This window comes from Ursus maritimus, unplaced genomic scaffold (genome assembly GCF_017311325.1).
Source record: "Ursus maritimus isolate PB19 unplaced genomic scaffold, ASM1731132v1 scaffold_8, whole genome shotgun sequence".
Classification (NCBI taxonomy): domain Eukaryota; kingdom Metazoa; phylum Chordata; class Mammalia; order Carnivora; family Ursidae; genus Ursus; species Ursus maritimus.
Genome location: NW_024426996.1, coordinates 52483312 through 52496653, shown reverse-complemented (window position 1 = coordinate 52496653; position 13342 = coordinate 52483312). Strand labels below are relative to the sequence as shown.

The 13342-nt window shown below is 42.7% G+C and overlaps 1 protein-coding gene across 1 annotated transcript in view; it reads left to right on the top strand.

The window, feature by feature from the left end:
• The window catches only part of NWD2 (NACHT and WD repeat domain containing 2), a 171186-nt gene that overhangs the window by 58755 nt on the left and 99089 nt on the right, over positions 1–13342 (top strand). The window contains exon 2 of the mRNA XM_040625410.1: positions 7142–7230. Within this exon, the coding sequence (XP_040481344.1) occupies positions 7142–7230 (89 nt within the window). The remainder of the gene's footprint in view (positions 1–7141; positions 7231–13342) is intronic.

Sequence of the window (13342 nt, the reverse complement as noted above, 5' to 3'; positions counted from 1 at the left end):
TTCTTGGTTGACATTTTTCCCCCCAGTATTTGAGTATGTTGTTCCATTGCCTTCTGGATTCCATGCCTTCTCATGAGATGTCAGCCCTTAATTGTAGTGTTTTCCTGTGTGTGGTGAGTCATTTTTTTCTTGCTACTTTCAAGATTTTCTCTTTATCTTTGGTTTCAACCATTTGCTTGATGTCTTACTGTGGATCTCCTAGTCATTATCCAATTTGGGTTCTTTGAAGGATGTGTAGATTAATGTTTTCCATTAAATTTGGGGCATTTGAACAATTATTTCTTCAAAATTATTTTCCTCCTTTCTCTCACTCCCGGTCCTTCTGAGACTCCCTTTACCTACATACCACTACAGTTGATGTTGTCCCACAGGTTTCTGTTCTTTGTTCTTTAAACATGGCTACCTGAACTCTCTTGAATATGTATTTATAATAGCTGTTTTGAGGTTGTTTTTGTCAACTAAATCTCACATAGGAACCCACTCAAACAATTTCTATTGACTACTTATTTCTCCTCAATAGGTGTCACATTTTTTTCTTTATATATATCAACATTTTTTGTTGAAAAGCGGACATTTTAAGTAATACATTATAACAAATCTAGATTCTGATTTTTACCTTGGAGTGCTTTTTTAAAATTTGTTTGCATTTTTTTTGGTTTGTTTAGTAACTTGCCTGGACTGAGTTTATGGAATCTGTTCCCCACAGTGCAGGCTGCTGATGTCTCTCCCCAGTTATTTGACGGTGATGGTGACAGTGACGATGACGCTGATAGTCTTGGTTTCCCAGGGGTCACCCACTTTTCTGCATAGATCAGTGTCAGTCAATGATTTGTCAAGAGTTTCTTCTCAAGTGCCTCAAGCCTGTAGGGCTTCTCTTCCCTGCCAGTTGCCTGTGTGGGTTGGGGAACACATGCAAAGTTTAGCCAGTGTTTACGTCTGTCCCAACTTTTACTTGCCACTGGATCATCTCATGTTTCCACTCGCCACATACACAGACTCAAAGTCAGCCACGGATACATGTTTCGCTTTCAGTCTCTCTTGTGTTTGTGGGTAGCCTTCCCATCAGCCGGAAATTTGCAGAGAGCTTAACAAGGCCCTCCGAAACTATTTATTTCCTTTATCTCCTTTTTAAATTTGGACGAAGCTGTACGCTGGCTGAGCTGCTGGACTACCCCTCATTGGTCGCCCTCTGAGACCACGACTGCTACTAACAACACTGCTGGGCATGGAGTGTTCCCATGCTAGCTTCAAATCAAGCAAGTCCTCTCTGATGTTCACAGCTTGGCCTTCTCGGACATGAGAAGGAGTGTGGAGGTTAAAGGGGGTAGAAGAATCCCATAGACTCTCTTGTGCCTACCCAGAGTTCAGTTGTTTTTCATGAACAGTCACTACTCAATTTGCTTTATGCCTTTGGTCTTTGGTTGATTTACAGAGAATTAAAATGCTTGCTTTGACAATTTTGTTGAATTTTATTGCTTATTGGGAAGAGGATCTAATGAATTCCCACCATACCAAACTCTGTCATGTATTTTATAACATTGCCCCAGATTCACACATGACAACTAATGCTGGCAACATAGTCAATTACTACTTGAAAATGACACTGTATTTTGATTTGTGTTAGCTTTGTGGAGACAAATTCTTTAGCTGGCTTTAATTAATGTTTTCATTATAAATAGCATCTATTTGTTCATTCATTTGTTGACTATGTGTTGAGGTCTGCTTTAATTTCCATGATGTAAAGATGAATGAGAAAGTCCCTGAATTTCATGAATTCATAAGTCTAATGGGGGCAGAGAAACTAAAAATTATAAATTATAATAAGTATAATAGATGATGTTATGTAGAGGTGAGCACAGTGCTGTGGGATGAGCTGGAGAGAGCATGCTTGTCTCTGACTAGTAAGATTTCACTAAGTGTGTTACTTTTGACTGGGGCTCATCAGGGTTGACGTCTGCCAAGCAAAGGGATGCTGTAAGTAGGGCATTCTGAGCCTGGAAAGCAGTATGTGTAAGGACAAGGTTCGGGTTCCAGTAACATCTGAAAAAGTACCCAGGAGGGTGTATGGCAGAGAGCAGTAGAAGATGGAACTTCGCTAGAAAACACATTTACATCTGCGGAACACTCTGGTCCTTATCTTCTGGGCCACCAGATGCCAGCTAAGGCCTTTATTGATCAGATTAGTTACTGCTTTTATTTTGTCTTGGATTTCCCTCCAGCAGCTCTGTGGAGTATAAGACTGCATTGAGGAAGGACAGATAACAGGTCAGTCAAATAAACTTTTGGACCCTCCGGGTTTAGAGATGGTGAGTGCAAAACTAGAGAGTGGGCAAATTCAAAAGATGTTCGTGATAAAATTGACAGGATTTGGTGATATTGATGTAAGGAAGGGTCCGTGTGGCTGGTTGGGCACAGAGGGCCTAGAAGGTATGGAGAGGAGACAGCCTCTGGGAAGCCGCCAAACAAGAAATCAACCCAAACAGAAACAACAAAAACCAGATGGGATATCCAGATGAATCATTGGCTAACAGGCCAGGTGAATGAAGAGGGAGCAGCCAGGCAGGACCTGGGAGAACCGGCTGGAACAGCAGTTGTAGCAGAGGATGTGTGCAGGATCTAAATGAATTTTCTGAGCCGCCTAGAGGAAGGTGACTTAATCTCACGCCCCTGGCCTTAAGTTTCAGTGAGGCAGGGGCAGTAAGAAGTCCCAGTGCAGCATGGTCATTTTAGCACTTTTAATAAAAATTTGGAATTAATCTAAAGCCTTCGTGAAGTGGGATAATGGTATTAAGAATTCTCCCTCAGAACCCTCTTACACTGTTGGTGGGAGTGCAAGCTGGTACAGCCACTCTGGAAAACAGTATGGAGGTCCCTCAAGAAGTTAAAAATAGAGCTACCCTACGACCCAGCAATTGCACTACTGGGAATTTACCCCAAAGATACAGATGTAGTGATCTGAAGGGGCACCTGCACCCCAGTGCTCATAGCAGCAGTGTTCACAATAGCCAAACTGTGGAAGGAGGCAAGATGGTCCTTCAATGAATGGATAAAGAAGATGTGGTTCATATATATAATGCAATATTACTCAGCCATCAGAAAGGATGAATACTTAGCATTTACATGGCTGTGGATGGAACTGGAGGGTATTATGCTGAGCAAAATAAGGCAGTCAGAGAAAGACAATTATCATATGGTTTCACTCATATGTGGAACATAAGAGATAGCACAGAGGATCATAGGGGAAGGGGGGACTGAATGGGAAGAAATCCAAGAGGGAGATAAACCATGATAGACTCTTGACTCTGGGAAACAAACTGAGGGTTGCAGAAGGGGAGGGGGGGGATGGGGCAACTAGGTGATGGCATTAGGGAGGGCACGTGATGTGATGAGCACTGGGTGTTATACGCAACTAATGAATCATTGAACACTACATCAGAAACTAATGTCGTATTATATGTTGGCTAATTGAATTTAAAAAAAAAGAATGCTCCCTCGACTAAGGCTCTTCCTGTGAGTAACTCAGACACTGCACAGAGACTAGTCATTAACTCTGAAATCATTGAGGAATTATTTAGAATGCAACTCCTTAAAAACCCAATAGCACTGCCCAAGTTTTAATGCATCTTCTCAAAGGGATAAGGAACTGGGCAGATACAAATGGATGTGATGACTGTGTAGAAAGGGTCAATGATGACATACCTTGCCTCTGATCTACGCTTTTGTAAGAGGTCCCTTTTTATGTGTGACATTCTGTAACTTAATTTTTCCTGTTTATGACATTCTGATGTTATTTAATTGCCAACCATCCGGATTTGCTGTTAGTATGAATCAGGTTTTTTAATATAATTAAGCCAGCTTATCTGTCACCCATTATAATTAATCCATTCTATCTTAATTACTTTTCCATTTCCAGAGCCAATCATCACATATTAATACAAATACTGGAAAATCTGAGTCATTTTTGTAACGTAAGTAATAACACAGAACGTCTGTCAGATATGTGCATACGCTTCCTTCACACTTTGGGAAGGTTCAACATAATTGGGTAAAAAGTGTTAGTGTTCTGCCAGAAACACAGAAACCAAAAAAGAAATCAGTATTTCGGTTTTCATTCACTTACTTCATGCAACCATCTTTCTAAACTTCAACGTTTATTTCCCAGAATTTCCCATAGTCTTGATTCTGTATCCATCCAAGGACAGATTGTAATGTAGCAAGCCCTTCTGTTTCTGGAAGGGAAGCATTGCCTGTCAGCTCACTTTGGTCACTGGTGCATGTGTGGGGTTTTTTCATTCACTCATTTCTTAATTGAGCACGACTCTGATCCCTGGGAATATAGCAGTGAATGAGACAGAAGGAAGTTGTGACCCTTTTTGAGCTCACGTTGTAGTGGGGGAGACCGATGGTAAACGCATAGCAACAGTAGTGATGAGTAATGTGCCAAGGATTTGAAAGGCAATGGGACAGAGTCCGTTCTGTAGATGGAGGGCTCCAAGGGGTGTCTCTGAGGAGTTGGCCCTAAAGCTGACACCTGAATGACAAGAGATGCCATGAGACGATCACAAGCATTACAGGTGGAAGTCCTAGCTAGAGTAAAGGCCATGAGTAGGCATGTAACGTAAGTAGTGGTAAGAGATCACTTTGGGAGAGGGAGAACATTCCAGATAAGGAGTGTGGATTTCATTCCAAGTGCCATGCAGAGCTGTTGGAGGGCTTTCTGTGATCTGATCTGCATTTGTAAAAGATCGGTCTGGCTTCTCTATGGAGAACGGATTAAAGGGAGTAAGAATGGGAACAGGGAGGTAGAGTCCAGATTGAGAGGCGAGTTCGGCATCCCTTAAGTATTCCATGAAATTATCCTATGCGTTGTTTTCAAGATTGATTCTTTGCACCGTTGCAGTTTTCCTATGGTTAGAGTAAACTGTGGAGTACTCCAGATTCAAATGGCTCTCTAGATTCAAGTCCAGTTTCTCCAATTTAGAGGTCCTATAACTTCGGGCAAGTCTCTTAACCCCTCTGTGTATCAGTTTCCTCTTAGAAAAACAATGGAGTAGTGGGGCACCTGGGTGCCTCAGTCAATTAAGCGTCTGACTTTTGATTTCAGCTTGGGTCATGATCTCAGGGTCATGGGATTGAGCCCCGTGTCAGGCTCTGCACTCAGCACAGAATCTCCTGGAGATTCTCTCCCTCTCCCGCTGCTCCTCACTCAGCTTGCACGCTCTCTTTGTAAATAAATAAAATATTTTTTTAAAAGGTAATTTTACCTATTCATAGAGTTGTCAGAAGTGACTAAGAAAATACACATAGAAATACTTAGTACATGACTATAGTAAGCACTCACTAAATATTAGACTATATTTCTATCTTATCATACTCGGCCACATTCAGATGACAATACCTAGTAATGAGTTACAATTCACATTTTTAAGAAATAAAAAAATTGTTCATGTGTTATTTTGATACTATTTTAGTATATCTTAATCCTGCTTATTTAATTATATAATAATATAATCACATTTATTGTATTATGCATATTATTCCCAACTTCCACATCTGGTAGTATTTTTTTATTTTTAAAGTGACTTCTGTTATTTGTCTTAAACTCCTGTAGCCTTCTAGAGAGATCGATTGAATATTAATCAGCTTTATTGTGAAGTTAATGTTTTCAGCCCTTAAAATGGGATGGAGGGTGGGCCACAGAAGCTGAGATTATATAGATGGGGTCAAGACTGAGTAGACTGCCTCCCCAGGGCAGTGACAACACATGTGCGCTGCTCAAATGCACGACTCCTCTGTTGGGTGCTCCTGCTTTGGACTTCGGGTCCGTGTTGGATCTATGGCTAGAAAAGACCCTATCCATTTGGACCATGGGGTAATCTAGAAGCTTGTATTGAGTCTTTGGTTTCCCTATAAACACTGGTTTCTGTCACTCTGTCAGGCTGCAGCTGCATTTCAGACTCTTGAGATTGGTTATTTCCATCTCAAAACAGTCTTGAGAACAGTAGGAAAGTAGAGTAGGTCAGCACAGCATATGGTTGGATTTGCATGGACAGATGAACTTGAGAATAATAAGGGAAGTCTTTGAAACTGGTTTTTACTTGTAAATGTGGTATGCAAATATTTCATAGTTACGGCTGGGATTGAAGTCCATTTAGCAAATGGTATTTTTCATGAGATAAGACATGAACCTGATTTTTAAAATCGCTGTCCTCCTCTTTCACTGAAGTTAGCTGGGCAAGGAACAGCCTCTCTCTGCTGCACGCATCCCCCAGCACAGGGGGCTTCAGAAGTCCCTTCCTGCACAAAACAGTCAACATTAAATACGTGTTCTGTGGTTCTTCTGGTTTCGCGTTCTCTGTTTCTTCTTGTGTTTTTATTAAGGACACGAATAGTTAAAAATGCTTTTTGAATTTTTTACGTGGTGTAACACATGGGAAACCATTACCCTCTTGGCTACAACAGGCAGTCCCTACGCCCAAGGTGGCAGGATTTAGTCTGCTAAACTGCTGGCTGGTCACATCTACCAGGTGTGGGATCTACCAGCTTAGAAGTTGGCTCCCACAATTTGTCTTTCCTAACTATTGTACTGGTTGCATGGATACTGTACTGAATTTTGTAGAAGTCAAATTATTTCTAAATACTATAGAAATGGTGATAGAGATTGGATAGTATTTGGAATCAGTAACTAAATTAATGTGCGTGTGTGATATGTGTGTGATTTTGTAACTTTTACACGTAATGGGGCTAAAACACCTGATAGCCGATAGCCCTATGGTTTTTTCTGCTGCCTCTTCCAAAGGCAGCATGGTCCAGCTACTTACGAGATTCATGTGAGCGTCCGTGTGGGCACAAAGGCTCAAACGTGAATTCCCAGCTCTGCCAACACACACGGAACTGACCGGTGGGGCTCCCCATCCATCCTGCAGGCTCTTAAGGCACGTCTGGGAGAGGGGTCTCTGCTCCCCTTGCTCTGCTAGGAGCAGGTCTCCTCCCCCGGTAGTCAGATATCCCTTCATTTCACAGTCGGCACCCAACTGGATTATCTTAATGTTAATATTAATTTGTAAACTTACATTTTTTTCCCAGAAATGCCTATGTGTGGACATAACTCCCTTTCTATGTGTTTGTTTTTCTATCACAGACACGGGAGCAGAAAGACAGGCACTAAGAGAAAATGTGTATCCTAAATTGAGAGAATTCTGCAGAGAAAACTATGGATTAGAATTTCAGGTAATTGATATTAATTTCATTTTTAATTATGGCAGCTGAATAACGTTTGTGCTTGCTTATTGTCACAACTTCAGTGTTATAAAAACACATTTTAAGCTCTGAACATTTTTATTTCTTTAAGCATGGGTAAAAAGGAACACTGGGAAATGGAAATAAAATATTTAGTCATTTTTGAGGCTAACTGGGTGGCTCAGTCAGTTAAGCAACTGCCTTTGGCTCAGGTCATGACTCCAGACTCCTGAGATCAAGCCTGGCATTGGGCTCGCTGCTGAGTGGGGAGTCTGCTTCTCTCTGCCTTCCTGCACCCCTCCTTCTGCTCTCTCTCTCTCTCAAATAAATAAAATCTTAAAAAAAAAAATTAGTCATTTTTGGTGCTATGCACTTTTATGCTGTGTCTTGGCCCCTGCCTGGTATTGGCTCATCTTCTCCTTCTAACCAGGTTTATTTGCTTCTCAGTGATCTCTTGTTCTCAGGAAGGTGAAGGTTGCTGAGCTCGTGCCCCTAGGCTGTGGTCTCTAGAAATGGTTTGCACCTAAAAATGGGACCAGCTTTCTCCCAGGTGTGTTCTTTTAGCAGCCTGGCCAGCCCTTCCCTTCTAACTTGCCTTTTACAAGTTCACATTGTAGAATGTCCCTTTTCCTATGTCAGGGATTTGCCATTTACTCCACCCCACCCCAAAAGATCAGCCTTTCAAGAGACGATAACTGTGCGTCATTGCTGAAGTTCATGAACATCCTGGCATTTGTAGACACCACTGATTTTGCCTCCTAATAGAAAAGTACTAGAAAACAGTCGGCATATCTCAAACATCCCCAGAGTTAAAAAGTTAATGGCTCCTGGAACAGGTAGTATTATTTAGTCAGAAGTTTTCAACCTCATTCACAACAGACATCTTAACTCTCCAGGGCTTTCTTAACTGTATGTTTCCATTGGTAAGTGAGGGATATGTAATCAGAGATTTATGGTGTAAGAGTGCAAAATGCATCTTTCTTAGCGGAAGAAAATTCCCCCCTTCATTTATTTCCTCCTGCATATTTTATCTTTGTATACTTCGTGATGCTTTCTTGTGCGATGCATAAATCGTTGGTCTCAAAATGGCTTCGATCTCCGTGCCTGCTGTCAGTCAGCAGATCATTATGCCACACATATTGAAAAGTTACTCCTAAGTCACCATTTGCTAGATAAATGGTGAACCTAAATTAAATTCCTAGTTGCAAATTCAGCACTGCCTTCTCTGAGGAACCTGGTTCTGCTGATAACAGGGTCTCAACTGTTACAAAAATTCTGATCTGTCAAGATTCCCGAAGACTTAGACACTCCTTGGAGACTCAATTACTATGGAGAAAGAGATGTGTCGAAGCATGTTAATCCCATCTTTGAGTTTGTTTGGTTATGCATCTTTTTTTTTTTTTTTTAGTAGAGGGAGGAATTGTTGAGCCACAGACCAGCCTGCATAAAACATGGTATTCAGATTAGCTGAGAGGAAAATAAAGAAAAAAATATATTTTCTAAATTATAAGTAGGCCCAGGAAAAGACCGTTAAAGCCAGAGGAAAGCTGTAGAAGACAAGGTCCATGTATAAATTGACAGCAAGGATATTCTAGGCAGGTGCATTGAAGGAGTCATTGAAATACTGGGCAGCAGTGGAAACCGCATTGGGCAAAGAAAAGCTGGGACGGAACCCCCAGTTTTCCACGGTGACTCCCTCAGTCGCTGTCTGAAATGTGAGTGGTGACTGCGTCAGATCTAAGGTTGTGTTTGGAATAAAAATATGCAGGGTTGCGTTTGCTTCCCATCTTCTGAGCTTAACAGGAGCTCAAATATATGATACTTGAATCTTCTAAGAATATACTTTTTACTATAGTTTCTTCTAGTTGGTTGATTATAGATCTCCCTGAAGTTACATCTTGTAGTGAGACAGTTCTCCTTTCTCAACTGCAGCAAAACATGATGCTAGAAGCTTCATGAAAAAAAAAAAAAAACACAGTTTACCTGTGTAGAACTCTGGATTCCATCTTTGGCTGTGCATTGAACCCAGAGAAATGAATTTCCTAGAGTTACCCAAACATACAGCGATCTCTCTTAAGCCTCCTTGCCTCTGTTTATGCCGCCCTCTCCACCAGCGATGCTCTGTAACCTGCTGCTTCCCCTGCCAGCCCCAAAGTCCTGCTCATTCTTCAGACCCTTCCTGTAGATCCTAAGTCAGGCCCCCTCTCCTCCTGGCCGCAGCCCTGTGGCTACAAGCTCTCCATGTGGTTCCTTGAACACTTCAAGCCCTTTCTCATTTAAGGGTTTGTCCCTGGCTGTGCTCTCTCTGTAGGAATGTTCACTCCATCATCTTCACAGGGGAGCTTTCTTACTGCTCTCCAGGTCTCCATGAAAATGTCACTTCCTAGAGATGCTTCCCTCGTGACCCAGTCTAAAGGAACCACCTAGGGGATTTCTTTCCCATCACCCACTTTTAGTTATCTGCATAGCATCTGTCAATATCGGATATGTTGCCTTTTTCATCTGTTGGCTTGCTACTGTCTCTGTCCCACTAGATTGTAAGTTTCACAGGAACAGGGACGTGTCTGCCTTCATGACAGCTACATTCCTAGACCTGGAATAGGGCCTGACACATGGCAAAACTCTACGGGAGTATGTCGAACAAGTGAATGCCTTTCTGAGCATATGAATGAATGAATGCTCAGCCCAAACATTACTTGCCTAAGAAAGCAGTCTCTGAGCCCCCAGTTCCTCCTAGGATATGCCATGTCCCCTCCATTTTGCTCCCCTATAATCCTAGGCATAACTCTCAGTCATGCATCCAGTTTGTTCAAGAAGTATTTGCTGACCATTGAGCACACGCCAGGCAACATCCCAAGTGCTGGGAATACAAAAGCGAACCAATCAGACCGTCTTCTTGTGGAGCTTCCAATATTGTTTGGAGGGGCAGACAATAAACAATAAATCCCCAGGGGTGGTAGATGCATTTTATTGAGTAAATGCTTTTAGGAAAAGTAAGACAGGACAAGGGGGTTAGGGAATGCCAGGTAGTCAGAGAAGGACTCAGTGATAGGGCAGCCTTTGAACAGAGATCTGTAGGAAGTGATGGAGCAAATCACACAGATGCCTTGATAGAAATCCAGGCATAGGCAACCAGGAGAAGGGTCCGAGGTGGGAGCATGTTTAGAATATTCTAGGAACTGGTAAAGAAGCCAAGTGTGGGTGGAGTGGAGTAAGAGAAGTAATTGCAGGAGAGGACATCAAATTCAGATTACATGGGACCTTATGGGCCAAGATTAAGGAGTTAGAATTGGACTGAGTAAGAAGGGAAAGGGGGACATTATAGGACTTGAGTTCAAGAGAGTCACTCAGGCTCTGTGAAGAGACTGGAATGGGGGTGGGGGGCAGGCTGTTCTCTAGCGTTTCCTTAATTTTTCCATTTAAACAAGGATATTTAATGAAAAAGCTAATCAGACCCTCTGATTATGAACTCCGGGTGATTCTATGTGTGATACACACGGATCGGTGGTTGCTCAGAGATGGAAACAACTGAATGGAAGGAACGTCAAGCTCACTCAGAGCAGAGAACACACATGGCTTCAGAAAAAGACAAAGTTTTAAGTAATACGGTATTTGACTTGCCAGTGTTCAGTTAATGCCCTTGGTTCCAGAGAAGAGGACAGAAAGGGAGAAAGAGGGGAATCAAATGGGGAAAATACAGACCGATTGGGGCAAAAAGCAGGCGGTGCAGGCCACAGTGAATAAAGGACTTGTAATGCCGTCCGCGGTGCCATCCGCTCCCGCTCTCTGAGGTTTCTGCTTCATTCCCGACGCCGGGGCTCTGGTCTAACCCTCGTTGCTTCAAAGACTGGATTAATGAAAAGCATCCTCACTCAGCTCGTTCCCCACTTCCTGCCAACGGGTTACAAGTTGTTGAGGAAGAGACTAGTTCTCACTTACTCGTAAGTCCCCAGGGCCTGAAAGTGTTTAACATTTAGTGGGGTTTAGTAAAAGCGTGTTAAGCAGAACTGCCTACACCATCGCCCTGCCTGAGTTTTTCTCTGCATCACCACCAGACCAATCTTGAAATAAAGGTCATGTTGTCAGTTCCTTTGCTTAAAAGCTCTTAATAGCTCCCTGCTGCCTACAGGGGTCCCTCTGTCTCTCCAAGTTCATCGCCCATTCTCTCCAACACTAACATGAGCTCCGAGCCTGTCCTCTCAAAGCACATCCTGTGAATTGCTCATTCTTGACTTATCAGAAATACCCTTTCTCAGAGCACCTGGCTGGCTTGGTCAGTTAAGCATCTGCCTTCGGTTCAGATCATGATCTCAGGGTCCTGGGACCGAGCCCCGTGTCGGGCTTCCTGTTCAGTAGGAAGTCTGTTTCTCCTTCTCTCTCTGCCCCTCTCCCCACTCATGTGCATGCATACATGTGCTCGCTCTCTCTCTCTCAAATAAATAAAATCTTAAAAAAAAAATAATCCTTTTCTTCCCCACCCCTCCCCCAACCTCAAAATCCAGCTCAAGGCCTAGCTTTCTCAAAAAGTCTTTTCCAATTTCCAGATATCCCCCCACTTCTATTCTGTGAACTCTTATAAATCCACCCCACCCAGCCCCCACTGGTAATCTGACTCAAGAGTAAACCCAGTTAGGGCAGGAACCTCTAAAGGGGCCGCTTGACTCATCTGGGCACTTAGGACACATCCGTTCCGACAGTGATTTTCGTTTGAGTCCAGCCATTCAACTCTGTGTCATTCCCTAAGAATACGCTCGGATAGCCGGCATCTCTAGTGGCATGTATTTATCTCATTTCATCTTCGTCACCAGCGTTCATAAACCTGTTGCTTGTCCTTCACCTTTAACATCCAGTCACCCCATCCTCAGACCCCCAGTGAGAGTGCTGTCCCGTCCCTGAGCTGGTGCCTGTGAGCGATCCCCATGTCCGCATCTCTGCCTCTCTCCTCCAGATTACGGGACGAGAATTCTCTGGTTTTGGAATATTAACATATCTGAAATGGAAACCATCCTTCTCCCTTTTTCCAGTTTGTCAATTGTTACCATTTTCCCATCTTCCAGACTTCACAGTCTTGGCTTCTAGTGCATTCTTCAGCCTTTACAATCTACAAACTACCCGTTCCTGTTGATTTCACCTGCCACGGTGTTTCTTAGAAGTTCACCTTTTCTTCCCATTTCACAAGGCTCTGTCTTTACTCAGCCTTCCGTTTCTTAATAGCTGAATGACTAAGGCAACTATCCTGGGTGTTTTGTCTTCTGCGCCAGACTATACAGATGCTCAGATCCTCTTCCTTAAGCAGTATTTACCAGATTTAATTCATTCTTAGAGGTATTCTTTTTCACATTTTTCCTTGTCAGAAATAGAATTCATCTTACAAATAAATGGTGTGTCGTGGTGTAATTGACAGTGTGTTTCTTTTTTTAGTGGAACATACAGTATTGGAAGAGCCTGCAACTGATGTTTGCACTTCAGTCAAATACAGCACATTATGCCTTTTATGGGAGTTAGTGGAAACAGCGTGTGTTTTTCTGTTAGACTGGGATTCAAATGCTAGGGTTGCAAATTACCGGTTCTGTGACTCTGGGCAAATTGCTTGATTTCTTTGACACAGTTGACCCTTCTGTAAAATGAATGGGATACTATTTATCTTCCAGGATCATTACTAGAGGTCATGAGGTCACACAAAGCACTTGGCCCATGGAAGACACTCAGCCACTGTTAATTTGTCACCGCCTCTCACCTTTTTAAGTCTTTTCTCCTGATGAAGAACCTAGTGTAATGAAGTTATTTATGTGCATTTTTCTTTTGCCTTTCTGAGTCCAGCAGAAGACCTCTGACCAAAAGCATCTATCTGTCTGAGGGGTGCTTAGCATCTGGTGCAGAAGGAATATAAATGGGGAGAATATTTAGGAACTATTATGTCACATACAAGAAAGACAAAAACTTAAAGGTCAGGCTGTTGGCTTGAGAGAAGATTCCGCTAAATTCTTTTAATCGTTTCCTTAGCACATCAACCAGTGCTGTAGGGCTCTGAGCCTGGAGGACGATAATACAGAGAAAAGGGCCCCGTTTGTCCGTAAGGCAGAGCCAGAACCTAGCCCGTGTA